We start from the raw sequence: 27,796 nt of genomic DNA on the forward strand, positions 1-27,796 counted from the left end.
GAGCCATACCACTTCTCTAGTGAGAGTTGCTGGTGAGCTGTAATACATATCGGGCCATACCACTTCTCTGGTGAGAGTTGCTGGTGAGCTCTGATACTTGGCATTGCCGAGTGCTTTGTGGCTGCTAGGATTCCATACGGCACAGAAGGTCTTTCTTTCTTTCTTTCCTGCTTTGTTATTCAAATACTGAGGCTAAGGTCACATGGCCAGGGCTCCTATTGGCTCTCTAGAGTCAGAGTTTTTTCTCAGTCTCCACCTGCTGGTAGGCGAGCACAACCCATCAGTCCAATCCTGATCCGGTCCGGAGGGACTAAAGGAAAGCAAATTAGCAGGTAAGATCTAATTTCTCCTTATCTAGTACAAAATACAGCAATATGTCTCATCACAAGAACTTGGAAATACGATCATATCGCCCCCTTCTCAAATCAGCTCATTGGCTTCCTGTTTCACATCGCATCACCTACAAGCTGCTCCTCTTAGTGTTCAAAGTTCTGGCTGCTGGTGAAACCCCTCTTACCTTTCTCGCCAGTTAATCCAGTATTTCTCCTTTTGTACCCACAAATCCCTCACTCGGCATCGATTATCCATACCTAGTTATAAAGATGTTATCCATGAGCACATCAGAGTGTCCGTCTTTTCAATCCAAGGGCCTTGCCTTTGGAATTCACCGCCCCAACACCTTCGCTCACAAACAAAAAAATAAATAAGCAAGCAAGCTTGCCAGGCCAGTCCAGATATGCAGGCTATATCTATCCCCCTACGAGCAGATGGAGACAGAGAAGAACCTTCTATCCAAGCTCAGTCCCCTATATAACAATTGGTGTATCTGAACTGGATAGCCAGTATTTCTCTGCTTCCAGCAGAGGATGGTCATGTTTCTCTGGTTCAACAGGATCTGAGGACTTAGGGAAACTCAGCTCATGGCTCCACTGTTATGTGCTTGGAGGGTATTTCTGAGCCAGGAGTGTTCTACTGTCTCAAGACTACCAGGTCTCAGAACCCTGAGCAAACCAGCCACTAGATTTCAGGACCTGAGTAAGCCCACCTTCTAGAACCTATCAAGGTCAAATATGTTAATGACATCATTTGCTATGCCTTTCAAATGCTCAGAGAACAGCGAACAAACAAACCCTGTCCTTACCACTGGAAAAATGTCAGCTTGGAACTGACGGTGGAAGTTTTGAAGAGAGGATTTCTTTTGATTTCCTGTTTAAAATCTTCTGGTTTTGATTGCTTTTAGATGTGGAAGAAAAGCCCGTTCAAGCCTGGAAGGGCCAGTACTGGAAAAGAAATGTGCGCGAGTCCAGGCAAAAGTGAAATCGCACGTTGGTGGCTGTTTTCTGTGCTTAAATATAAGCCTTCCAAGTAAAAAAATAAATAAAAAATGAAAAGCTTATATTTAAAGGCGCAGAAGAGCAGCCTCTGTGTGTACTGCATGGTCAGATTTGCCTGGCACAAGAGCAGCGCTTATTGCAAAAGTCATCTGCAAATGCGCCAAGCACATTCTTCCCCTTTGCTTTTGCAGCATGCATATAATTTGAATATTTTTTTCTTTTGAGCATTGGAAAGGTATTTTTCTGTACCATTATGGCGGTATGGGGTGTGCGCTGTTGGCTTTACTGTGGGAGTTCTGAGGATCGGCCTGTAGATGTGGTTTTCTGAAGGTGTTTTCTATTCTATTTTCAGTAGTTATAAACCACTTGTATCAACAAGGAGTCTAAGTGGGTTACATAAAGTTAGATATTAAAATTATAACATATATCACCAATCAAAATGTTTAAAAATAGATACGTTTATAAAACTCATTGAAAAAGCCTCCTGGTTTGACTAAATCACAGTCTCAGCCGGTGGTGGGAGGCGGGGCTGGTGGTTGGGAGGTGGGGATAGTGCTGGGCAGACTTATACGGTCTGTGCCAGAGCCGATGGTGGGGGGCGGGGATAGTGCTGGGCAGACTTGTACGGTCTGTGCCCTGAAAAAGACAGGTACAAATCAAGGTAAGGTATACACAAAAAAGTGGCACATTTCTTGGGCAGACTGGATGGACCGTGCAGGTCTTTTTCTGCCGTCGTCTACTATGTTACTATGTCTCTGTTGGTGAGACATGCCACATCTGTGGCGAGGGTGACCTTGGCAGCACACAGGAAGCAGCCTACTGTTCCTCCTCTTACCAAGTACAAGCTCTGGTACATTTGTGAGATGGAGAAATTGTGGGCAGCTAGGCATCCTACACTAGCTAAATGGGAGGCTATATGGGGGGCCCTTTTTACAGCATTGTGCGTATTAACGATTTGGTTCTCTGTACTGGTTTTGTGTAAACATAGCGTGATGGGGAGTGGGATAGTATCTTAAGGGATTGACTGGGGGGAGGGGTTGTTGGGGTGATTAGAGTTAATTTGGAGGAGTATATTCTTAGAAGGGAGGGACAAATAAAAATCTAATCAATAGAAGTTTTATCTGATTATATTGTTAAACAGTTAACGATTTCTTTGTGTTTTTCAAGGAATTGGAAGGCTATTCTTTTCTGTTATAAGGGATGGCTTTACCTCTGATTGTTTTGAGTGTACTTTAACGCTGTATTGTGGTTGCACTATTTGTATGGATTAAAGATTCAATAAAGACTTCTTATAAATTAAAAAAAACAACTCATTGAAAAAGTAGTTAATCGTTGACATCCGAATTTGAAGTGGAATAGAATTCCAAATTTTGTTAGATTGATAAATAAACGAGTTTCATGAAAACTTTTATAGTGAACATATATCTAATCAAAGGAAAGGCCAATTTAAGTGTAGTTCCAAAATGAGAAGAAATCCGGGCAGCAGGTATAGGTATAATTTGAATGCGAAAAGTGGACAACAACCATGTATAATTTTAAACACCAGACAAGGAAAGGGGGGAACCCCAGGCATTTTTTTAATTGATTCAATGCCAATACAAACAGTTATGTGATCAAAATACAGAATCCAACCTTTCAGCTATAGTGGGTTGATAATTCTAAAAAGTATCAAAATGCCTAACAGATTCTCTGCTGACTGTACTAGATAATCTCAATGACTATGAAGCAGATATTGAGTTGCACATGAGGGAAAAGTCTCAACTACTATGGCTATTATTGCACATGAGTGTTCATTGTATAGCACATAGAAAAAGTCATCATAGACTTGAAAACCCTCTAGTATATAATAAAATTTTTTTTAGATTTTATATATCAATATGTGTGTGTGTCTACTTAGACTTGAAACTCTGTGATCATATCAAAATATATCAAAAAAATGGTGATATCAAAAATATATCCGAACACCATCACTTATCTTATCCAGAATAATGGAACGATGTCGTTCTAATGAGGCGGTGGATCCGGAAAAAATATATGTATGCATTGGTTCCTACGGTCCCGTTTCGTAAATCTTCATCAGGGAACCCGCTATTTCGTAGAACCCCGCACCGTGATAGCTTGTTTTTCCTGTCCCCCTTTCATTCCAGCCTTCAGGGTTAGTTAGACTCTCCTTCCTCAGCGGGCTATAGGTCCTTCAGCTTCTTCTCTCATTCTTCTTCTCCAGGCTTGGAGAAGAAGAATGAGAGAAGAAGCTGAAGGACCTGAAGGACCTATAGCCCGCTGAGGAAGGAGAGTCTAACTAACCCTGAAGGCTGGAATGAAAGGGGGACAGGAAAAACAAGCTATCACGGTGCGGGGTTCTACGAAATAGCGGGTTCCCTGATGAAGATTTACGAAACGGGACCGTAGGAACCAATGCATACATATATTTTTTCGGATCCACCGCCTCATTAGAACGACATCGTTCCATTATTCTGGATAAGATAAGTGATGGTGTTCGGATATATTTTTGATATCACCATTTTTTTGATATATTTTGATATGATCACAGAGTTTCAAGTCTAAGTAGACACACACACATATTGATATATAAAATCTAAAAAATTTTTTATTATATACTAGAGGGTTTTCAAGTCTATGATGACTTTTTCTATGTGCTATACAATGAACACTCATGTGCAATAATAGCCATAGTAGTTGAGACTTTTCCCTCATGTGCAACTCAATATCTGCTTCATAGTCATTGAGAATTCTAAAAAGTACCCCTATACGGAGTTTTGAGGTTTCATTTTATTTAATATAAATGATCCCTTAAATCTCCAGGGGGTGTGTTATCTTTAAACAAACTTTTATTTATAATTTTTGCTAGTCGGAATAACTACTGTTAGTGATGGAATTTAACCATCTAATTCTCATTAAAGTTACATACTAAACTTTTTCAATGAAGCGGTATTCAGGGAATGTGTAGTATGTAACCTTTTAAACAGTTCTACCTCTTTACCATGACTATGAAAAGAAAGCTGGCATATGCAAGACTTGTATAAATGAGCAGATGCAGTCCAAGGACAATTTTACACTCTTTATCTCGGGGGTTTGGCCACTGCTTTTGCTAGGATACTGTAAGGGGCTCACGCAATGTAGTTAATTGGTCTTTTGTAGACCATGGCAATTGCAGTCTTTTTTTTTTTTTTTTTTTATTATTTTTTTATTCTGTGCTTCTGGCAGGAGTCTTACATAAAAAGCTTTATTTTTAGAGCTTGAGAATGGGTATTCTACAGATTAGTGTACTGGATAGAACTGAAAATGAATGTATCTGATGCAAAGTAGCAGCACTGGAAAGGCTAATCTTCTCTTAAAATGAAGTTAAATGAGAAAAGCAAAGGGAATCAGCAACACAGTCAAGAACGATGCAGTGGGACAAAAAGAGATGGAGGCTCTAAGAAGAAGAGTTTTTCTGGGAGATCTGACACAACCTGTGTTTCAGCAGAGTGCCTTTGTCAGCGGTCATGTGGTGGCCTCATACTACTACTACTATTAAACATTTCTATAGCGCTACTAGACTTACGCAGCGCTGTACAAATTAACATGAAAAGACAGTCCCTGCTCAACAGAGCTTACAATCTAAATTGGACAGACGAACAGACAGCTAGGGGTGGGGAAATTGCAGTGGTAGGGGTGATAAGTGAGGGTGTTGAGTAAGAGAGTCATGGTTAGGAGTCGAAAGCAGTAGCAAAGAGGTGGGCTTTAAGCCTAGACTTGAAGACAGCCAGAGACTGAGCCTGACGTACTGGCTCAGGGAGTCTATTCCAGGCATAGGGAGCAGCGAGACAGAAGGAACGGAGCTGGGAGACTGGTGCTCTAACCACTAGGCTACTCTTCCACTAGCAACATTCCATGTAGAACCCCAAAGAATATTTATTTAGATTTTGCTCGCACCTTTTTCAGTAGTAGCTCAAGGTCATTCAGGTACACTAGATATTTCTCTGTCCCAGGAGGACTCACAATCTAAGTTTGTACCTGAGGCAATGGAGGGTTAAGTGACTTTGCCCAAGATCACAAGGAGTAGCAGTGGGATTTGAACTGGCCACCTCTGGATTGCAAGACTACTACTATTAAACATTTCTATAGCGCTACTAGACTTACGCAGCGCTGTACAAATGAACATGAAAAAACAGTCCCTGCTCAACAGAGCTTACAATCTGAATTGGACAGATGAACAGACAGCTAGGGGTGGGGAAATTGCAGTGGTGGGGATGATAAGTGAGGGTGTTGAGTAAGAGAGTCATGGTTAGGAGTCGAAAGCAGTAGCAAAGAGGTGGGCTTTAAGCCTAGCCTTGAAGACAGCCAGAGACTCATACACAGAAAGCTTCCTGTGCAGCTCAATGGCAAATATATTTCAAGAAATTAAAAATCACAAAGATGCTAAGTTGGCACTGTCATTCACCCATTGGTGGCCTACTGCACTTCTCTTTAAATGAAGTTGAAGAAGAAAAAAAAATGATGGTACAATCAGGCAGGACACAAAAGGCAAGCCAAGAAAAATGAGGTCACTTTCATAAAAGAATTTCTCTTACATATAGTTCTCCAGGAAATCCAATGAAAGCTGGGAAGGTTCTCATCTAGTCTTGAATTTTCATTCTTTTGTTTTTGTTGTTCGTAAATTGTCTTTATTGGTTTAGAAGTTAGGCATAGTACACATTTTCCAAACAATTACAGAAAGATGTAACAGAGAGCTATATAATTAACCAAGTGGTCCTAATTGCATAGAAACAGTACCACCCAACTCCTGAACATTTTACATAAAATATAAACGACTCCCATCCTGTTTCCCCTTCCCCCTCTATGTTCCAGAGTAACCTCATCCCTCCCATTCTCCTATTAAACCTTGCCCACACCAAAATAACAAGAATCAACCACATCATTACCACACACTCTCCTCAACATTCATACAAGTTTACTCCACCACAATTGCCAGCCACTCCCCATGCCTGTCTAACGCAATATAAAACATATTTAAACAGAAAACAGGTAAATCATCATTGTGTACCACTTGGCTTTCAAGTCAGAAGCATGTGGCAGAGCCGGTGGTTGGGAGGCGGGGCTGGTGGTTGGGAGGCGGGGCTGGTGGTTGGGAGGCAAGGATATTGCTGGGCAGACTTATACGGTCTGTGCCAGAGCTGGTGGTTGGGAGGCGGGGATAGTGCTGGGCAGACTTATACGGTCTGTGCCAGAGCCGGTGGTGGGAGGCGGGGCTGGTGGTTGGGAGGCGGGGATAGTGCTGGGCAGACTTATACGGTCTGTGCCAGAGCCGGTGGTGGGAGGCGGGGATAGGGCTGGGCAGACTTATACGGTCTGTGCCCTGAATAAGACAGGTACAAATCAAGGTAAGGTATACTATTCTCAATTGACTGATTGTCTTGGCTCCGGCCCTCGTCGCCTCTTCGCCACCCTCAACTCCCTACTTAAAGTGCCCTCCGCTCCCATCCCCCCCCTCACTCTCTCCTCAGACACTAGCTGACTACTTCCGCGATAGGGTGCAGAGGATAGGCCTTGAATTCACTTCCAAGCCTCCTCCTCCCTGTGACTTCTTAACCCACTCCCCTAACCAACCTAGCCTGGCCTCCTCCTCCTTCCCTGGGATCACCGAGGAGGAGACTGCTCGCCTCCTCTCTTCCTCTGAGTGCACCGCCTGTTCCTCTGATCCCATTCCCGCCGATCTGCTTGACAACATCTCTCCTACAGTTAACCCCTCAATCTGTCACGTCCTCAACCTCTCTCTCTCCACTGCTACTGTCCCTGACACCTTCAAGCACGCTGTCGTCACACCACTTCTCAAAAAACCATCACTAGACCCCACCTGTCCCTCCAACTACCGTCCCATCTCTCTTCTACCCTTCCTCTCCGGATTGCTTGAACGCGCTGTGCACAGCCGCTGCCTTGGCTTCCTCTCCTCTCGGGCCGTCCTCGATCCGCTCCAATCCGGCTTTCGCCCACTTCACTCGACGGAAACAGCACTCTCTAGGGTCTGTAATGACTTGTTCCTTGCCAAGTCCGGGGGTCGCTGTTCCGTCCTCGTCCTCCTCGACCTGTCTGCCGCCTTTGACACCGTCGGTCATAATTTACTTCTTGGCGCGCTGTCCTCGTTCGGGTTCCGGGGCTCCGTCCTCTCCTGGTTCTCTTCGTATCTTTCCCATCGCACCTTCGGAGTATATTCTGGTGGCTCTTCTTCCACCCCCGTCCCGCTCTCTGTTGGGGTTCCTCGGGGTTCTGTCCTTGGACCGCTTCTTTTCTCGGTCTGCGCCTCTTCCCTGGGCTCGCTGATCTCGTCGCATGGTTTCCGGTACCATCTCTGTGCTGGTGACGCCCGGCTTTATCTCTCCGCTCCCGACATCACAGTCGAAACCCGGGCCGGGGTTTCGGCCTGCCTTTCAGACGTCGCTGCCTGGATGTCCAACCGGCATCTGGAACTGGACATGGCGGAGACTGAGCTCCTTGTCTTTCCACCCAGACCCTCTTCTCCTCTTCCCCCACTTTCCGTCTCTGTTGACGGCGCCCTCATCCTCCCAGTCACTTCAGCCCGCGGTCTCGGAGTCATCTTCGGCTCCTCCCTCTCCTTCTCTGCCCATATCCAGCGGACGGCTAGGACCTGTCGCTTCTTCCTCTATAGTATTAGCAAGGTTCGCCCATTCCTCTCTGGGCGGACCGCCCGAACCCTCGTCCACTCGCTCGTTGCCTCTCGTCTTGACTGTTGCGGCCTTCTCCTCGCTGGCCTCCCGCTTGGCCACCTGTCCCCCCTTCGGTCTGTCCGGGATTCCGCCGCGCGCCTTATCTACCGCGTGAACCGATACTCTCATATCACCCCTCTCCTCGGGTCGCTTCACTGGCTCCCGGTCCGCTGCCGTGTGCGGTTCAGGCTTCTCCTTTTGGCCTTCGGATGCGCTCGATCTGCGGCCCCCCATTGCCTCTCTACCCTCCTCTCCCCTTATGTTCCCACCCGTAACCTCCGCTCTCAGGACGGAGCACTCCTGTCTGTACCCTTCTCCGCCGCCGCTGGCTCCGGACTCCGCCCCTTCTGCCTCGCATCACCATATGCCTGGGGCAGCCTTCCCGAGCCCTTACGTCATGCGCCCTCCCTGCCCGTCTTCAAGTCCTTACTCAAGGCCCATCTCTTCTCCCTTGCTTTTGGCGCATAACCACCTTCCCCACTCATGATACCTACACTGACTACATAGTTTGTAACCTTTAGATTGTAAGCTCTTCTGAGCAGGGTCGGTCCTTCCCCATGTTAAACTTGTACAGCGCTGCGTAACCCTGGCAGCGCTATAGAAATGCTAAGTAGTAGTAGTAGTAGTAGTATACGCAAAAAATGGCACACATGAGTTTATCTTGTTGGGCAGACTAGATGGACCGTGCAGGTCTTTTTCTGCCGTCATCTACTATGTTACTATGTATTTAGTTATTGAGTCTTATAGTTGAGCCTAATTTGTTTTATATTATGAACACAATATGATATATGTAATTAGAGCATTTAGAATAATGTTTCATGAAGAGAAATTTTATGTGTTTATTGAGTTTGTCTGTATTGTATAATAGGTATGAGTTTTTACTATTGTGCATGTAATTATGTAATTTTCTTAGAACCTTTGGCGATAAAGCGGAATATACATTTTTTCTTAAATAAAAATAAATATCACCATAATAGAATCTGCTATATGTTTTCTGGTGCCAGCCTTATTGGACTCCCTCCTCCATCATTTAAGATTAGAAAATAGACTAGAGTCTTTTAAACGAGAGCTAAATATGTTTCTCTTAAGACAGGCCTTTGTGCCACTTTGAACAACTCCATTCCCTACCTGTTGTGGTCTAACGTGCTGTAGTTGGTGCAGGAATTACTAGATGATTCTGGTTTTGTGACTTAATTAAAGAAAGATGGAGAGAGACAAATATGTAAACGTATTTGAAGAGGTTCTGTCATGTCTCTGAAGGATCTGTTTAGTCCATCCTCTTGAGATGTGCTAGTTATAGCAAGGGTAGGAAATTACGATTGGCACATTCCTGGAATAATAACACCAAATCTAGATAAAAGGCATTCTGGCAGTAACGAGTGGTGGGTAGATTGGAGAGAAACAGGAAGAGATATGTTGAAGAGTGACTAGAGACCTGCCAGGAACAAGACCAGCAAACTGAACAAGCTGTGTTGTTGAATATATTATGGAGTTAACGTTTTATTGCAGGAGACCTTCAGAATAACTTGTTATGAGATCTTATATTTTGGAGGCGTAAAGAAAATAATTTCTGAGCATCTTATTTTCAATAGCTGGTGAAGTTGTGTATTGGGATGATCGATGCTGGTAAAGCTTTCTGTGCTGCCAACAAACAGTTTATGAATGGAATTCGAGACCTGGCACAATATTCCAACAACGATGATGTGATTGAGGTGAGTGTTTATATATCGGACAGGTGAAGGAGTGGCATAGTTGCCATGTGTTCAGAGCAATGGGCTGAAAACTAGGAAAGCCAGTGTTCATATCCCACTGATTCTCCTGTGACCTGGGACAAGTCATTTCGGGACCCTTTTACTAAAGCTTAGTTTGTGCAAATGGAATTAGCGCGTGCTAAATGCTAAGAAGCTCCTTTTATACCCATGGGCTTCTTAAATGTAACAAAAAAAATATATATTTAGCACATACTAATTCCATTAGTGTTTTAGTTTTGCTGTTTGGCCCCCCTTTTTTTTTCTTTTTTGGTTAGATTTTTACATAGTTTACTTTTTTTTTTTTTGCTTTTCTAGATTTTAGACACCAACCCCAAATTCTATATAGGGCGACCAAAATTGTGCACTCAAATCCAGTCATATTCTGGATTTTGTGCACACTACTTAATTACTTAAGAAGCCAATGATTGCCACTTAATAAGGAATTGACACTAATTGACATTAATTAGAATTTCAGTACACAGCTGTCTAAGCATATTCTGTAGAGCAGTGCATGTAAATTCTAGTGTGTGCTGCCAAAAAGGGGGTGTGGCCATGGGCATGGAATGGGTGGACCGTGGGCATTCCGAAAATCTTCATTATGGATATAAAATACACCTAATCCATGCTTAACTTAGGCACCAGTAATTACGCCAACTGTAAATGGACGCACCTACAGTTAAGCAGAAACCTTCTGCTCAGTGTGCTGCTGCGGCTAGGAAAGCGAATAGAATGTTGGGTGTTATTAGGAAGGGTATGGAGTCCAGGTGTGCGGATGTTATAATGCCATTGTATCGCTCCATGGTGCGACCGCACCTGGAGTATTGTGTTCAGTACTGGTCTCCGTATCTCAAAAAAGATATAGTAGAATTGGAAAAGGTACAGCGAAGGGCGACGAAAATGATAGTGGGGATGGGACGACTTTCCTATGAAGAGAGGCTGAGAAGGCTAGGGCTTTTCAGCTTGGAGAAGAGACGGCTGAGGGGAGATATGATAGAAGTGTATAAAATAATGAGTGGAATGGATCGGGTGGATGTGAAGCGACTGTTCACGCTATCCAAAAATACTAGGACTAGAGGGCATGAGTTGAAGCTACAGTGTGGTAAATTTAAAACGAATCGGAGAAAATTTTTCTTCACCCAACGTGTAATTAGACTCCGGAATTCGTTGCCGGAGAACGTGGTACGGGCGGTTAGCTTGACGGAGTTTAAAAAGGGGTTAGATAGATTCCTAAAGGACAAGTCCATAGACCGCTATTAAATGGACTTGGAAAAATTCCGCATTTTTAGGTATAACTTGTCTGGAATGTTTTTACGTTTGGGGAGCGTGCCAGGTGCCCTTGACCTGGATTGGCCACTGTCGGTGACAGGATGCTGGGCTAGATGGACCTTTGGTCTTTCCCAGTATGGCACTACTTATGTACTTATGTATGACCGCTGAACATATTCTATAAACTACTTAAATCTAGGGGAAAATATTTTCGGTGCCGATTTTTCAAGCGCCTTATATAGAATCTAGTCCCAAGGGAATAATTCTATAGAGATAAACAATATTACCTAATGTATGTTATAATCCAATTTATTATTTAGGAACCTTCTTGCAATATCATAATGTATTCTTCTATACCATGTATGTATGCACATGGAATATATATATATCATGATCTGTTCCATATATATTATGTTCCATATATTGCACCTTAACGCAATACCATTTGTAATTCTGTTACCTGGAAATGGCAACCACCATTACAGCAGATGTAAGCCACATTGAGCCTGCAAATTGGTGGGAAAATGTGGGATACAAATGCTACAAATAAATAAAATAAAGAGTCAAGATGGAGCCAGTACTAGGGTTCCACCCTTTATAATGGAGCTGTGGACAAAAAGATGTTTTGGGTAGCTTATCGATGGTTGTTAGAAAGTTTACTTTGGGGAGGTGGTATTATTTCTACTGCTGTGTTCATAATTTAGCTAGCTTGCTGTTTTTAATAGAGTTCAGCTGCAGTTAATGTAATATAAAAAGACTATCCAGCGTATTTTCGAAGGAGATCGCCGGCCATCTTCCGACACAAATCGGGAGATGGCCGGTGATCTCCTGATCCCGGGCAAATCAGTATAATCGAAAGCCGATTTTTGGCCGGCGCCAGCTGCTTTCCGTCGCGGATCCAGCCAACCTTCAAGGCAGGGCACAGAATGTGGGGGCGTGGTTATGAGATGGCCGACTTTGCCCGATAATGGAAAAAAGATGGCCGGCTCAGACGAGCATTTTGCCGGCTGCACTTGGTCCATTTATTTTTAGGACCAAGTCTTAAAAAAGTGCCCCAATTAACCAGATGACCACCAGAGGGAATCGGGGATGACCTCCCCTTACTCCCCCAGTGGTCACCAACCTCTTCCCACTCAAAAAAAACATCAAAAAAATGTTTTTTCCCCAGCCTGTATACCAGCCTCAAATGTCATACCCAGCTCCCTGACAGCAGTATTTAGTGGGGACAGGTGGACCCAGGCCCATCCCCCCCCCCCCCCCCCGTTACACTTGTGGTAATGTTGAGCCCTTCAAACCCCCCAAGAACCCACTGTACCCACATGTAGGTGCCCCTCTTCATCCCTAAGGGCTATGATAGTGGTGTAGAGTTGCGGGGAGTGTTTTGGGGGGGGGGATTTGGGGGGCGCAGCACACAAGGTAAGGGAGCTATGCACCTGGGAGCAATTTTTGAAGTCCACTGCAGTGTCCCCTAGGGTGCCCAGTTGGTGTCCTGGCATGTCAGGGAGACCAGTGCACTACAAATGCTGGCTCCTCCCACGACCAAAGGGTTTGCATTTCGCCGGGTTTGAGATGGCCGGGCCCGGTTTCCATTATGGCTGAAAACTGAAGCCGGCCATCTCTAAACCCGGTGATCTCAACATTTGACCTAAACGTTGAAATTTAGCCGGCCCCAACCGTATTTCGATAATACGGTTGGCTCCGCCCCTTTGCGGAAGCTGGCCTCGAAGATGGCCGGCCATATATATGACCGGCGCCATTCGATTATGCCCCTTCACATTTCTGTTTGCAAGTTGTTGAAAGTAATTGCGCTTGCCTTACTTTCCTCTGTGTGCGTTTTTATTTTCTCTCTTACAGACCAGTTTGACGAAATTCTCTGATAGCCTGCAGGAAATGATCAATTACCACACAGTAAGTCCCACCATAACATCTATTACCTGATAAGTGCCAGGGCTTGGGACACAGGGCAGCCAACTGTAAGCATCAGCATCTTGGGGAATATTTAAAATAGGAATCATTTTTTTTTTCTTGGTTTATGATGGTAATTTTTACCATTCTGGACTGGGGAGTATTTCAGCTTCTCCCACTTTTGAATTCCTTATTAGATGAAACAACAGCTGTATTCAAGCAGTGTAATGTAAGCTCTGCACAAGATGTAGAAATCGGTGCATGTTTTCATTTGCTGCTGTTTGGCTCAGTATTGGTGTTATATAAATAAATCCAATGACTTTGTATCCCTTAGGGCAAGATGAGTTCAGAGGGCAACTGGTAGCTCAGTATCCAGGATACTGCCAAAATACAGAAAGTAATCCTTGCTTCTGAAGGCTGCATGACAACACAGCGTAATAATAGTAAAGCTTTTATACCTGTACTTGAACCTTGCAACATAAATGATTTTCAATCAATTAATCTACTTCTTTTAGTTTAATGAATAACACGGGAAGGAAACAGAAGCATTGTATGTTGTCGCATACATTTATTTCATTTATTTCCCTTTTGTCCTTCACCTCCACAGGAATGTAATTCAAGTTAGTTTTTATTATTTTTTTTTATTTTTGTTACATTTGTACCCCGTGCTTTCCCACTCATGGCAAGCTCAATGCGGCTTACATGGGGCAATGGAGGGTTAAGTGACTTGCCCACAGAGTCACAAGGAGCTGCCTGTGCCTGAAGTGGGAATCAAACTCAGTTCCCCAGTACCAAAGTCCACCACCCTAACCGCTAGGCCACTCCTCCACTGTTGCTACTATTTGAGATTCTACATGGAATGTTGCTATTCCACTAGCAACATTCCATGTAGAAGTTTGCGCAGGCTTCTGTTTCTGTGAGTCTGACGTCCTGAGACTCACAGAAGCAGAAGCCTGCGCGGCCACATTGGTGATCTGCAAGGGCCGACTTCTACATGGAATGTTGCTAGTGGAATAGCAACATTCCATGTAGAATCTCAAATAGTAGCAACAGTGGAGGACTACTACAACTATTTAGCATTTCTATAGCGCTAGAAGGCGTACGCAGCGCTGCACAAACATAGAAGAAAGTCCCTGTTCAAAGAGCTTACAATCTAATAGACAAAAAATAAATAAATAAAGGAGTGGCCTAGTGGTTAGGGTGGTGAACTTTGGACTGAGGAACTGAGTTCGATTCCCACTTCAGGCACAGGCAGCTTTAACCCTTCATTGCCCCATGTAAGCCGCATTGAGCCTGCCATGAGTGGGAAAGCGCGGGGTACAAATGTAACAAAAAAAAAAAAAAAAGCTATAAAGTCTACACTTGTAATCAAAAAGTACAATTAATAGGTGTAGACGGGGTGAAAATTTAGATGGGGGAGGTGACTAGAAGAGGAGATGCAGATAGAGCAACCCAGTTCTGAATAATAAATGTACCTGCATTTTTAAGAGTCATTTCTTTCTCTGAAACCCAATAAACCATACACAACCATGAATGGCACTGTGCTAGTATGTTTTCCTGCAGAGTCTGTGTTCCTTCCTGCCAATTGCATCACTTACCCACACCCCATTGACACCAGCAGATGCTAACATGGGTCTATTGTTCTGCGGCATTGCCTTGTTCTGTTTTAGGAGAGGAGGTATATCGTGTCTGACTATAGAACAGGAGTCTTGGAAAGGTGAAAGAACAGAACAAGCTAAAAAGGGCTGAGTTAGTAAAGGAAATGGGACTTGATATACCGCCTTTCTGTGGTATTTTGCAACTACATAAACAGTCTGAAATAATATTAGAGAGGTGGGTGTGGGCTTTTTACAATAGCGAGAAGTGTGTAACCTTGCCAACTTTACTGTTAGAAATTTTAAAAATGTGGATAAGGAAAAATGAGCGATATACTGTCTTTAGTGAAAGTGCTGAAACTGGCACACGTAATCACGCCAGAGTAGTGTGAGCTGGTTTCTAAGTTATACCCTTTCTGTATTGTACAGCCATAATTATACAAAAGGAAGCTGTAGCTGGAATACAGTCGCATAGTTCTGTTCGCATTCTAAATACGTTTATTAGGAGTGATGGCTGCTTTATTTTTTTTTAAGAAAAATAATTATCTTTGTGATTTCTGCTATCCTGTAGTGCCTCAACAGTGGTCATCTCTTTTGGATGAAATTCCAGGGTGTCTCTAAAAACAAGTTTGTGCTGCTTTTGTTCCTGTATGGAATGAATTCTCAGCGTTCTGCAGAAAAGCTTCCCATTGCATGATTTATGATATAAATCAAGTCCAACCATGACCTAACTGTTGCTGACATTTTCTGTTCAAAAACTTTTAGGGTGTTAAGAGTATTTAATTTAAGGGGTTTTTAAAAGATACAAATTTCAGTTTTGGAGAATAAACCTTTTTAGGCATTAAAAATACATTATTGCAAAGTCATTAGCAATACAAGCTAGAGTTACGCTGATCAACTGATGAGCCTCTGAACCTGCTTTGCAGGACGCTTAGTATGCATGCCAGGCTACTGAGACATCTTGGGTTACATCTTCATCTTAGGTTTTCACATGATGAATCATTTTAGCGAATTCTGTCAGTGGAAATACAAACTGGTGAAAGAGATCTCACAGCAAACTTTAGAATTATCCGCATTTTCAAAGTTACAAACCTGCTCAACTCTGAGAACCAAGGGCTGAAGTGCCTTGGGGTGAGTCTCTTGATAAAGGTAGTTAATACATCTTAATAAACAGAATTACAATACCAAATCAAAACCATTTGATAGCAGTAGAAAAAATGTGTTTTGATGGTTTAAAAAAAAATTGTCTTGCTGTATATTGCAAATATTACAACAAATAAACATTAGTTGCAAGGCAAAAATGTTAATGCCCAATGAATAATAATGTAACAGGTATTGAACTAAATAAACCACTTGCATATCTGTATAGTGGCCTGCATATCCAAAACAAAAGATACAGCTTGAAATTCCTAAAAATCAGAACAAATTCAAAACCACGCAACCAAAACAGAGAAGTACAAACTATCGCAGATCCTCATACCGACCTTGAAACTTTACCAAAAGCTTAATAATACCAAATGCACTTAAACCACCATAGGAGGTCTTTGGTACCAAAAACATATGAAAATATGATGTGGTATGGGACTGAAGCTTCATAAAATAGAATTCAATTAAGACTAAAAACTGAATATACAATCTACAGTAATAATTCACCTGTTATGAAATGTGGCTGAATAAAAAGATTTCCAGACCTTTACAAAAGGTGTAATTGAGTTCATCCCCCCACTTCTGAAGGCAGTTTGTTTCAGAGATGATGGACTTTACCACAGAAAGACCTTTCTTTACTGTGAATGAGTTGTATTTCTTGAGCTGAGGGTACTCTTATGAATGCTGATTCTCCACACCTTAATTGGCAAGATGGGGTATAATTTAATGACTTCAGCAATTTAAAGCAAAGCTATTTGGGATTCCATATTCTAGATTTTTAAATTTTTTTTATATTGTTTTAAACCATTAATTGTATAAACAAAGAATAAACGTCTAGTAACTTAGACACTTTACAGCAATAATGTAAATAGGTAATAGCTCCAATTTTTTTTTTTGCTGTCCCCCACCAAGTCCCCAATAAGTTGTGGAGATCCCAGAAAGTGGGAAGAAGAAATTTAATCGAAGGACCAAATTAACATGCCTTAACGGGGTTTATAAAAAAGAAATCCTAGTTAACCAGTATTTAAAGCAGGTAAATCTCATTTTTTTTTGTGTGTGTGTCCAGAAATAGTCTGAAATGTTTTGGGTCTCAGAAAATAAAAGTTTGTCTCCTATTTTCACAATACATTTAACAGGAAATCACAAGAACTATCCTCCTTTGGATTGCACTTCCTGTCGTAATTGCAGAAAAGTTCTTCTTCCATCCTGTGTCTGCTTAGAGATATCAGGAAATATTCAGATTTGTTGACAAAGCCTCATAGAGTCCTTATTAGACTCAGACACAAAAGTTAGAAGCAAAGTTCCATGCTTTTGGATATCGTCATGTGATGTCTCAAGGAAAGTAGTTAGATTTAACTATCTGGAGACACTTTCTCCTTGATAATCACTACCCCTTTGGTCTTCCATCTTCCGCTGGTAAGGAAGGTAGAAGACTTTATGGAATAGTGGAAATGCTTTTCCTATAATTCCAAGAGCCTCCATCAGGAACCTCTTAAACAGTTCCCTAGGTGGTACAGTTGGGGATCTGGGGAAGTTTAGTACTCTTACTTTATTTTCCATAATCTCTAATCTACTCTGTAGTGATATATTATCCTTAATCAACATATTCTTGACTTCATTAAAGATGTAATTTGAGAGTCTGAGCTTTTAATCTGCTCACCTTGTGTAGACATATTGCCTTCCAGAGTATTAAAATGATCTTCCAACTTTCCAACAGATCCCTTCACACCAAAACTAAGGAGGTCTTTTATGTAGGCGCACTGGCGTTTTTAGTGCGCGTTAAAAATAGGCACGCGCTAAATGCTAAAGACGCCCGTAGGAATACATTGGCGTCTTTAGCGTTAAACGTGGGTCTGTTTTTAACATGCGCTAAAAACGCCATCGCGCCTATGTAAAAGACCCCATCAGTTTTTTTCCAAAGATATTAAAGCTGACCAAATAGGTTCCAGTGTTGTGGCAATAAGTTTATCTACGTCCAGCAAAATCTGGCCACTTGCAGGTTTTATAGGGCTAGAATGGCATATACCCAAATCTCCTGCTCCTTTCACCACTGCTAAGCTAGCATCCTCCACAGGCCAGCTGAGACCACTAGGGAAACAGCATTTCTGGGATTTTTAAAATTTTCTAAAGTAAAATCAACATTGTACCAAGGGTTTTATGAGTAGTGCAGCTGCCTAGGGTTGAAAAATGGAGGGGATGCAAAAATTGCTCCCAGCCCACCACCACAAATCGGATGGGGCAGGGGGGATGCTGTAGATGCGTTACTCAGGCTGTAGCTGTTACTCAGTGCAGTACTGGGTTAAATATAATTTTGAGGGTTTTGCTGGCCCTTCTGCTTCAGGGTAGTCATTTCATAAGTGCATAAGTATTACCATACTGGGAAAGACCAAAGGTCCATCGAGCCCAGCATCCTGTTTCCAACAGTGGCCAATCCAGGTCACAAATACCTGGTAAGATCCCAAAGAGTAGCAACATTCCATGTAGAACTGCAAAGGGTAGCAACATTCCATTCAGAATCCCAAGTACATAAGTACAAAAGTATTGCCATACTGGGAAAGACCAAAGGTCCATCGAGCCCAGCATCCTGTTTCCAACAGTGGCCAATCCAGGTCGCAAATACCTGTCAAGATCCCAAAAAAGTACAAAACATTTTATACTGCTTATCCCAGAAATAGTGGATTTTCCCCAAGTCCATTTAATAACGGTCTATGGGCTTTTCCTTTAGGAAGCCGTCCAAACCTTTTTTAAACTCCGCAATCTGTGTAAATTGAAAAAGGGACTGCTGCACTGAATGTAATAAGGAATTTGTGGTTATACTGTCCTAATACATTCAGATTCTGAAAATAAGTATTTTTTTTTTTATTTTAAGAGACAATTAAAGGAGACCAAGGAATAAGATCAATGGAGTGAAAAGAGGAGCAGAGGCAGGGCAGTACTAAACCATGTAGCTAGTTTATTTAAATTATATTTTCTGAATTGCATATCACAGCCATTCACTTAGTAATCCTTTTCTTATCATCTTGCTAGACCTGTTCAGACCAGTGGTGTAGCCATGGGGAGGCCTGGGGGAACTTTGGGCACCTGGTCCCTCCTCCCCCCCCCCCCCCCCCCCCCCCCATTTTTGGCTCTGACTGCAGCACCTCTTTACCTTTGCTAGTGGGGATGCCAAAGCCCTGCCAGCCAAATAAATACAGTTCCGCTGCCACCCTCTTCCTCCTCACTCTGCTTCTTTAAGGCAGAAGTTGGCAGCGTGCTTTCATCCACCGATGCCAGAACGTTTCGCACAAGAAGTCCCAGCATTGGCGGCTAAAGGCACACTCCAGCTTCTTCCTTAAGGGAGTAATGTGAGAAGGAGGAGAGTTGTGGCACTGTATTTATCTGGTTAGCGAGGCCTTGAGATCTCTGCCAGCAAAGGTATGTTTGGCGGGCACTTGTATGTGCAGGGAAGAGGACAAGAATAGGAGGGAACAATGTGTTGCCTATCCCTGGACAATCCCAAAATCGGAAGGCTGGCTATGCCCCTAATTCAGACTGAGTTATGTCTCCCCCCCCCCCACCCCCTCCCGCATTAACAGATGCAGGTAGAGGTTTGAAGATGCCAATAACTACATTGGTATAACAGATGGTAACAACCAGAAATGTTTCTAGTATTTCGCTGCCTCCTGTAAATGATGCAGGTTGACTGATGCAGCAGAATTTCTTAATAGCCTTCCCTCCCCCCCCCCCCCCCCCCCCCAGGGTGAGGCCATGGTTTGCAGTCTGAGGCTGAGCCTTAGCCTTGGAATGGCTACCAGGGACCTTTCAAGGTTGCATGTTGTTTGGCAAGGATGTGGAAAAGATTAAGAATGTGGGTGAGGCTCCCCCAGAGTGCTTTCCCAAGCACAAGACCAAGTCTGGATTTTGAGGTCCGGCCTTTTGGGACCCATGCTAGGGATTGGACTTAGTATTGGCAGAATAGGAAAACTTCCTCTGCTTCCACATTGTGTTGCACAGGGACAGAAATTTCACATGTCCCCGCTGGAATCTCTTCCATCCCTGCCCGTCCCCTGTACTAAAATAACCCAGCTTGTGATAAAATAACCCAACCTATACGATCGTTCTGGAAGAACTTACAAGCTCAGAACTGATCTCTGCAGTTACCTTTGGAGTGGAGAAATAGCCTCCTTCCATATCATCAAGCTGATCAATCCATAGACTGGTGGGTTGTGTCCATCTACCAGCAGGTGGAGATAGAGAGCAAACTTTTGCCTCCCTATATGTGGTCATGTGCTGCCGGAAACTCCTCAGTATGTTCTCTATCTCAGCAGGTGGTGGTCACACACAGCAGCAGCTCTGGCTAGGCCTCCAAGCCTAATTTTTAGGTTTTGTTGAGTGCCTGGGGTTGAGGGCTCTTCTTGAGCAAGTGCAAACCTGGTGGCGCCAGGTCCCTCCTTTTCTCCCCCCTCCCGCTGGCTCCGTTAAAAAAAAAAAAAAATTTTAAACGTCCTTAAAGGCGTTTATTTCGACGTTTATTTAAACGTTCATTGCAGCTACTCACTGGGACACCAGTTCGTTACAGCTCGGAGCGGACAGCAGGTAATTTTTACCTTTTTATAGCGGGCAGGGGGTTCCCCGATTCTTCTCCTCGTGGCATATGGCGTCGGAGGGCGAGGGCACAAAGGGTCGCTCCCCGGATCGCTTGAGCGCTTCTAGAGGGGATGTGGGGGTCTTACAGCCTGATTCGCCCTTGTTGGGTGACAGTTTCGTGACCAATGAATGTCCCGGTCCTTCCTCCGGCGTGGCGGTTTTTCCCGCCATAAACGCCCATCCCCCGCTCCTCGCCTCCGCCATCTTGGCCGGCCACGCGGCTCGGACGGCTTCTTCGTGGGCCGCCCTTGAGGTTGGAGACATTAATGCCATGAACGCCCTTAATTTGGGCGACGGCACAAAAGCGGCTAAAGTTAAGCGCCGTTCTTCCCGCGCGGCTCCTTCGCGGAGTGTCGCGCCGGACGCCATTTTGGATGCGCAGCATGTCTCTCCCCCGCTCTTGCGAGCGCCGGTTGAGGGTGCGTCTAGGGCTGTTGCCCAGGCTGCGGAAGTACACAGTCTGGGGGGTTTCTCCCCCGAGTTTGTTTTGCTGCTGCATCAGGCTTTCCTCATGCAAAACGCTGCCCCTGCTCCCTCGTCTGGTAAAGAGGTTGAGGTTCCCAGAGGTAAACGCCCTCGGGTTGATTCCCAGGCCTTGGAGGACTTTGTCTCCTCCGATGTAGATGAGGGCAGCGTGTCTGAGGTCTCCCAACGGTCCTTTGCGGATTCCTTGGAGGAGACGGATCCCCGCTCGGATGGAGCGGATGACCCCTCTGCAGCGCGGCTTTTTAGCCCAGAGGATTTGCCCAACCTGTTGTTACAGGCCATGGACACTTTGAAGATTTCCTCTCCGGAGGACGTCTCTCCCTCAGCCCCTGTTGGCTCTGCCATTATGCTGGGGACGAAGCGCCCGCCTAGAACCTTCCACGTGCATGATGCCATGCACACCTTAATTTCGGCTCAATGGGATGTCCCGGAAGCGAGCCTTAAAGTGGCTAGGGCTATGTCCCGCCTCTATCCTTTGGCTGTGAGTGAACGTGAGGCCTATCTGTGGCCTACCGTGGATTCTTTAATCACTGCGGTGACTAAGAAAACGGCGTTGCCGGTGGAAGGTGGCACGGCCCTAAAGGACGCCCAAGACAGAAGATTGGAGGCGGCCTTAAGGTCGTCCTTTGAGGCGGCTGCTTTAAGTTTGCAGGCCTCAGTTTGCGGCTCCTATGTGGCCAGGGCGTGCCTGACTATGGTGCAGCGGGCTTCCCCCTCGGATCATTCCTTGAGGGCTGATTGGCAGGCCCTGGAATCGGGCTTAGCCTATTTGGCAGACTTGCTGTATGATGTCTTGAGGGCCTCAGCTAAAGGCATGGCTCAGACAATCTCTGCGCGGCGGTGGCTTTGGCTGAAACATTGGTCTGCTGACCACGCCTCTAAATCCCGCCTGGCTAGATTGCCTTTTAAAGGCAAGCTGCTCTTTGGGGTCGAGCTGGACAAAATCGTGACCGATCTCGGCACGTCTAAGGGCAAGAAATTACCAGAAGTCAGGGCTCGGGCTAGTACTCGTCCCGGTACCTCCAGAGGACGGTTGCAGGAAGCCCGTCGGTACCGCCCGGGCAAGTCGGGTTCTTCTGCCCCCTCTTCCTTCAAGAGGAATTTCTCCCCCAAGCAGCATTCCTTTCGCAGAGACCGCCGTCCCGGAGGTGCTTCCTCCGGTCCTCCCCCAGGGTCTCGTACCCAATGACGGGGCCTTGGTCCACGCCCCAGTGCAGATTGGAGGACGGCTGTCCTCGTTTCTGGGCGAGTGGACCACAATAACTTCAGACGCGTGGGTGCTGGAAGTCATCAGAGACGGCTACAAGCTAGAGTTCTGCCGACCCTTAAAAGACGGGTTTGTACTCTCTCCCTGCAAGTCTCCGGTCAAAGCTGTGGCAGTGCAGCAGACCTTGGACAATCTGATCCGCCTGGGCGCGGTCGTTCCTGTGCCAGAAAGTCAGCTTGGCAAGGGACGTTACTCCATTTACTTTGTGGTACCAAAAAAGGAGGTTCTGTCCGGCCTATCCTCGACCTCAAAGGGGTCAATCGGGCCTTGAAAGTGCGGCACTTTCGCATGGAGACTCTCCGCTCTGTTATAGCGGCAGTGAAGGCAGGAGAGTTCTTGGCTTCCTTGGACATCAAGGAAGCGTACCTGCATATTCCCATCTGGCCTCCTCATCAACGCTTCCTGCGTTTTGCAGTCCTGGGACGACACTTCCAGTTCAGAGCCCTCCCATTCGGGTTGGCTACTGCTCCGCGGACCTTTTCCAAAGTAATGGTGGTCATCGCGGCCTTCCTACGAAAGGAAGGGATACAAGTCCATCCTTATCTGGACGACTGGTTGATCCGAGCCCCCTCTTATGCAGAGTGCGGCAAAGCTGTGGACCGGGTAGTTGCTCTTTTGAGCTCCCTGGGATGGATCATCAACTGGGAGAAGAGCCAGCTGCGCCCGACTCAGTCCCTGGAGTACCTGGGAGTTCGATTCGACACCCAAGTGGGCAGAGTGTTCCTGCCAGACAATCGGATTGTCAAACTTCAGGCTCAGGTGGACCAGTTCCTGGGAGCCTCTCCTCTTCGGGCTTGGGACTATGTGCAGCTGTTGGGCTCTATGACGGCCACGTTGGAAGTAGTGCCCTGGGCCAGGGCTCATATGAGACCACTTCAACACTCCTTGCTGCAGCGCTGGACTCCGATGTCGGAGGATTATGCTGTGCGACTTCCCTTGGACCCAGCAGTGCGCAAGGCGCTGAGCTGGTGGATGCAGACAGACAAATTGTCTGCGGGAATGCCTCTGGTGACCCCAGAGTGGATTGTCGTCACGACGGACGCCTCTTTGTCGGGCTGGGGAGCCCACTGCTTGGGAAGGACAGCGCAGGGGCTCTGGTCTCCTGCAGAGGCAAAGTGGTCTATCAACCTCCTGGAACTCAGAGCCATTCGGTTGGCGCTTTTGGAGTTCATCCCGGTACTGGTGTGGAAGCCTGTACGGGTCCTGTCGGACAATGCCACGGCTGTGGCCTATGTCAACCGCCAGGGAGGTACCAAGAGCGCCCCTCTAGCCAAGGAGGCTATGTATCTTTGCCAGTGGGCGGAAGCGAACCTGGAGCAGCTTTCAGCGGCTCACATTGCCGGAGTCATGAATGTCAAGGCGGACTTTCTCAGTCGCCATACCTGGGAGCCCGGAGAGTGGCAGCTATCTGCTCAGGCGTTCTTGGACATCACGAAGCGCTGGGGCCAGCCGAGCCTAGATCTGATGGCGTCATCGGCCAATTGCCAAGTGCCGCGCTTCTTCAGCAGAGGACGGGACCCTCGATCCCTGGGAGTAGATGCTCTTCTCCAACAGTGGCCGACACAAGAGCTCCTCTATGTGTTCCCGCCCTGGCCCATGTTGGGCAGGGTGCTAGACCGGGTGGCAAAGCATCCCGGCAGGGTAATCCTGGTGGGTCCGGATTGGCCCAGGCGTCCCTGGTATGCGGACTTGATCAGGCTCTCAGTGGACGATCCTCTGCGACTGCCAGTGGAACAGGGCCTGTTACATCAGGGTCCCGTGGTGATGGAGGATCCCTCCCCCTTTGGTCTTACGGCCTGGCTATTGAGCGGCAGCGTCTGAGGAAGAAGGGCTTCTCAGACAAGGTCATCGCCACTATGCTGAGAGCGAGGAAGCGCTCTACTTCTACTGCTTACGCCAGGGTTTGGCATATCTTTGCAGCGTGGTGTGAAGCAGGCTCTCTTTCTCCCTTCACTGCTCCAATTTCTTCAGTGTTGGCGTTCCTGCAAGAAGGTCTGGAGAAAGGCCTGTCGCTCAGTTCCCTTAAAGTCCAGGTAGCGGCTCTGGCTTGCTTCAGGGGCCGCCTGAAGGGTGCTTCCCTGGCTTCACAGCCAGATGTGGTGCGCTTTCTCAAGGGAGTTAATCACCTGCGCCCTCCTCTGCACTCAGTGGTGCCTGCGTGGAATCTCAACCTGGTGCTAAGAGCATTGCAGAAGCCGCCTTTTGAACCCTTGTCGAGGGCATCTCTGAAAGACCTGACGTTGAAAGCAGTCTTTTTGGTGGCTATCACTTCAGCCAGAAGAGTTTCCGAGCTCCAGGCGCTCTCATGTCGAGAGCCTTTTCTGCAGTTCACTGAGGCAGGAGTGACTATTCGCACAGTGCCTTCCTTTCTGCCCAAGATTGTTTCTCGCTTCCATGTGAATCAGCAGCTCTGTCTCCCTTCCTTTCGTAGGGAGGACTACCCAGAGGAGTACTCTGCTCTTAAATATCTGGATGTGAGACGAGTCATCATCAGATACTTGGAAATGACCAATGATTTCCGGAAATCGGATCATCTGTTTGTCCTGTTTGCAGGTCCTCGTAAGGGTCTGCAGGCTGCTAAGCCTACAGTGGCAAGATGGGTCAAGGAAGCCATTGCAGCGGCTTATGTGGCCGCGGGGAAGGTGCCGCCTATCCAGCTGAAGGCTCACTCCACGAGAGCTCAGGCGGCCTCGATGGCAGAGGCCGGATCCGTCTCCTTGGAAGAGATATGCAAGGCGGCAACTTGGGCTTCGGCTCATACATTCTCCAAGCATTACCGGTTGACTGTGGCTGCACGGGCGGAGGCCCGGTTTGGAGCTTCAGTGTTGAGGTCAGGGATTTCTGTGTCCCGCCCTGGGTGAGTACTGCTTCGGTACATCCCACCAGTCTATGGATTGATCAGCTTGATGATATGGAAGGTAAAATTATGTATAATCATACCTGATAATTTTCTTTCCATTAATCATAGCTGATCAATCCATAGCCCCTCCCAGATATCTGTACTGTTTTTATTCTGGTTGCATTTCAGGTTCAAGTTTAGTCTTCAGTTACTTCAGAAAGACTTCGTGTTCAAGTTCTTCCTTCACTTGGATTCTTCAAGAGTTGAGACGAGTTTGTGTTACAGTGAGCTGCTGCATTCCTCTCCCCTCCGTTTTACGGGGCTGGATTGAGACATAAATTCTGCCGGCACTCCCTCCCGCTTCGTGCGGCTGTAGGGCAGCTTTGTACCCCTCCCGCTTCGGCGGTGTTAGGGTCAGTCAGCTCCTCCCGCGGTTGCGGTTGCAGGATAAGCCAGATCCCCCCGCATCGGCGGGTGTGGTGTCCCTCCCCCGCTCCGCGGGGATGAGCTGGACGGATTCCCCTCCCCCACTTGTGTGGGGATGAGCTGGGTTAATTCTCCTCCCCCGTTTCGGCGGTGGTGAGCTGGGCAGAGTGTCCCTTCGTGGGTGTAATTCTCTAAGTGCTGAGTCCTGCGGATGGAGCTTTGATATCGACATACTGAGGAGTTTCCGGCAGCACATGACCACATATAGGGAGGCAAAAGTTTGCTCTCTATCTCCACCTGCTGGTAGATGGACACAACCCACCAGTCTATGGATTGATCAGCTATGATTAATGGAAAGAAAATTATCAGGTATGATTATACATAATTTTACCTTTCGGCTATGGCATCTAGGTTGGTGGGAGGCGGCTGGGGCTGAGGAGAAGCAGTGGCTGCCACCATCTTAACGTTAACATATAGTAATATATTAAATGACAGAAGAAATAGTTCACTGCTGTAAAACAAAATACAATTGGCCTGTATTATGCAAAATTCATCAGTTCCTTAAGTGACCAAATATCTGGGAAATATTCAGTCCCCCACACTGCTAGAAAAGGATTTATGCAAACTCTTCCCATGGAGATTTCCATATTGTGCATTTTCCCCCAAGACCCCCAATTTTTACATATTGAGGGCACACAGTCAGGAATGCTTTCCAGATTGCTATCTAAAGATTTGTCTAGGGCCAACCCATGGACTCAGCGAGTGTTCTGGTTTCACTTCTCAACTCAGGTTCTCTGCTTCCTTGGTAGCCCAAGGCTGTGGATTCTGTGGAGGTAGTATTTACAACCCCTTGAAGGGGGGGGGGGGGGGTGAGGGTTGAAGAATAGTCATGTGTACAGTGGCAGCTTCTAGTGGCCAAACTTCAGATCCATGATTGCTGGTTTCTGGAAAGAGCCTTGGTGTATGTCCCCAGCAGAAGCTTGTTGCAGCAGTGATTGCACTAAAGTAATTTGGAAGGAGATGTAAGGGAAAAATCCCAGGCCAGCTGAGCCTGAAGGTTCTTGGTACTAGATGATAAAGCTGGAAGCCCAAAGAAGCAGAAGGAACTAATCGGAGTAAAAACTAATTTGACACGCAAAGGAATGTTCACACAGTGTTTAGGAAGCATGCCACAAAACCCAGTCATGGATGATCATTAATGATGCAGCCCTAATTAGTTTGTATTGTGAAAATGAGCATTCAGGTGGTTTTTCAATCGCAATTCAGTAGTTGGGAAGTAAGGCCATTGCTGGGCAGACTTCTGTGGTCTGTGCTCCGTTTATGGCAAGACAGATCAGGATCAATTATATATATTTTATAGCAAGTGAAATTACTATTACTACTACTACTATTAAACATTTCTATAGCGCTACTAGACTTACGCAGCGCTGTACAAATTAACATGAAAAGACAGTCCCTGCTCAACAGAGCTTACAATCTAAATTGGACAGACGAACAGACAGCTAGGGGTGGGGAAATTGCAGTGGTATGATAGTAACGTTATCGGATTGTTGGTTTAATCATGAATTGATAATAAATATGGCTGGATGCACTAAGCTACTGTGTTTCTATTTTCTACTTATCTTGTTAAATAGGATTGTACGGTATTAAAATTCTGCATTCGCCTTTCATATCCTCATGTACTTTTTACAAAGAGGGCAAAAAGTGAAATGCTTTTCAGGATGAACATCTTGTCAGTTTTTGTGTAACAACACAACAGGAAGAGGACATCCTTTCTATATTGTGCTGGTCGTTGCTTTCAGGAAGTTGGGGGTCTCATTTATGGCTTCTCTGAGCTCATGCCCTGGGAGTCAACCAGTGTAGCAGTTATGGTCTTGTATGCTTGTGTCTGTTTTTCAGTTGTTATGCTTGCTTCCATTTCCAGTTTTGAGCTGCCTTAAAGTACATGTATACCAGTATATAGTTATCGCCTAGGTTAAAACGTTATTTCAGGGAACTGTTCCAGGCAACCTGAGGTAATGAAACCAAGCCAAAGGCAGCTCAGTTAAAGAGCAGCTCAGCAGGTGTGTGTGTGTATAGATACAGATGTGTAAAATCAAATTTGGGTGTGAAGTGCTGTATACCTTTCTCAAGGGTCAAACTTTCTTCTTTTTTTGTTCTGTGGTTTTTAGTGCATATTTCTGACCCTTCCCCCTGGCTTTTCCACTTGCCTGTTAAAAACTTTGATCCACAGTATTCCAATCCCAAGGAACAGGAGCTGGGCTCTGGAATCAGATCCAGATTTCCTGTATGGCAGCGCACAGCACAGTTGATTTTTTTTTTTTTTTTTTTGGGGGGGGGGGGGGGTCTTAATAGAGATCAGCACAGCAGATTTATAACTGGGGGAGTGTCTGAAGTTAAAGCAGCTTTCAAAATCTTTAAGCTAGATAT

At 45.6% G+C, this 27,796-nt stretch overlaps 1 protein-coding gene across 6 annotated transcripts in view; it reads left to right on the forward strand.

The window, feature by feature from the left end:
• The window catches only part of ACAP2 (ArfGAP with coiled-coil, ankyrin repeat and PH domains 2), a 160,869-nt gene that overhangs the window by 29,845 nt on the left and 103,228 nt on the right, over positions 1–27,796 (forward strand). For all 6 annotated transcript variants that reach the window (XR_003943647.1, XM_030217153.1, XM_030217155.1 and 3 more), the window contains exons 3-4: positions 9,652–9,771; positions 12,931–12,984. Coding sequence is in view for 5 of the 6 variants with exons in the window: in XM_030217153.1 (XP_030073013.1) it covers positions 9,652–9,771; positions 12,931–12,984 (174 nt within the window). In the remaining variant the exon portion in view is untranslated. The remainder of the gene's footprint in view (positions 1–9,651; positions 9,772–12,930; positions 12,985–27,796) is intronic.

The sequence above is a fragment of the Microcaecilia unicolor genome, chromosome 10 (assembly GCF_901765095.1).
Source record: "Microcaecilia unicolor chromosome 10, aMicUni1.1, whole genome shotgun sequence".
NCBI lineage: Eukaryota > Metazoa > Chordata > Amphibia > Gymnophiona > Siphonopidae > Microcaecilia > Microcaecilia unicolor.